The 1,162-nt window shown below is 63.9% G+C and overlaps 1 protein-coding gene across 1 annotated transcript in view; it reads left to right on the top strand.

The window, feature by feature from the left end:
- The window catches only part of FOXE3 (forkhead box E3), a 1,034-nt gene extending 665 nt beyond the window's left edge, over positions 1–369 (top strand). Inside the window, exon 2 of the mRNA XM_012648950.1 lies at positions 24–369. Coding sequence (XP_012504404.1) covers positions 24–369 — 346 coding nt within the window. The remainder of the gene's footprint in view (positions 1–23) is intronic.
- Positions 370–1,162: the final 793 nt, after the last annotated feature.

Below are 1,162 nucleotides of genomic sequence, written 5' to 3'. Positions count from 1 at the left end.
CGCGCCGAGCCCGCCCGCGCCGTCCGTGCGCCCCCCGGCCCCGCGCCGCCCGCGCGCCTCTTCAGTGTCGACAGCCTGGTGAGCCTGCAGCCCGAGCTGGCGGGGCTGGGCGCCCCCGAGCCTCCCTGCTGCGCCGCGCCCGACGCCGCCGCCGCCTTCCCGCCCTGCGGGGCCGCCGCCTCCCCGCCGCTCTACTCGCAGGCCCCGGACCGCCTGGGGCTGCCCGCGACGCGCCCTGGCCCGGGCCCACTGCCCGCCGAGCCCCTCTTGGCCCTGGGCGGGCCGGCAGCCGCGCTCGGCCCGCTCAGCCCCGGGGAGGCCTACCTGAGGCAGCCGGGCTTCGCGCCGGGGCTGGAGCGCTACCTGTGAGCCTCTGTCCGCCCGCGGGAGCACCTGCGGCCGCTCTTCCCGGCCCAGAGCGCTGCCTGTGAGCGCCCGGTCTCCGCCCGCACCCCGCACTTCGGAGCCTCCCATCTTTGCCTCTTGGACTCAGCACACCTTCTAGATCCTTCCCTGTCTCCCGTCCTTGAGGAGACCCACACCGTCTCGCCACCGAACTGAAGCGTCCCCTCTGATTTGTGAGCCCCTCATTTCTTCTCCCTCCATTTGTGCGCGCTTGTGCTCCCCTGACAGCGCTAGCTATGGGTCCCCTTGCCCCGGAGCTGGACCCTCGCCAGTGATTCTCCCCTCTCCCGGTGAGGTCCAAGCCTTTGGAAGCCAGACAGACCTTCGATCTCAAGCGCCTCCTCCTCTGACTCTTTCTACTTGGTCAACCTCCTTTCTTGTTTTTCCAACACACTAGAGGTCAGACTCCTGGGTTCACTACTTACTGTCTTCATTTCCCCACCAGTTTGCCGCCCCCATCCCCACTTAGCTGTCTTTTCTCCGTTTCTTACTGAGAGAGCTCCCTTTCCACATAGACACACCTGACTGCTCTGTTCCAGCCCCTGAGGACAGTTCTTGGAAATTTCTGAGACAAGCAGCACCAGGGCTCCTAACTGAAAGGGGAGGTGGTGGGCCTTTATGTTCGCCCTGCCCCCTGGACAATTTAGGACTTATTGGATTATTATTATTTTTTAATTAAAGCAGTTTTAATTAAAAAGAAAGAAAGAAACCTTTCTCTGGGCTTGGCGTGCTGGCTGGTGACTTAGGGGAGTGGTCT

The sequence above is a fragment of the Propithecus coquereli genome, unplaced genomic scaffold, assembly GCF_000956105.1.
Source record: "Propithecus coquereli isolate 6110/MARCELLA unplaced genomic scaffold, Pcoq_1.0 Scaffold299, whole genome shotgun sequence".
Taxonomy (NCBI): Eukaryota; Metazoa; Chordata; class Mammalia; order Primates; family Indriidae; genus Propithecus; species Propithecus coquereli.
This window is presented reverse-complemented; position numbering and strand designations above follow the sequence as displayed.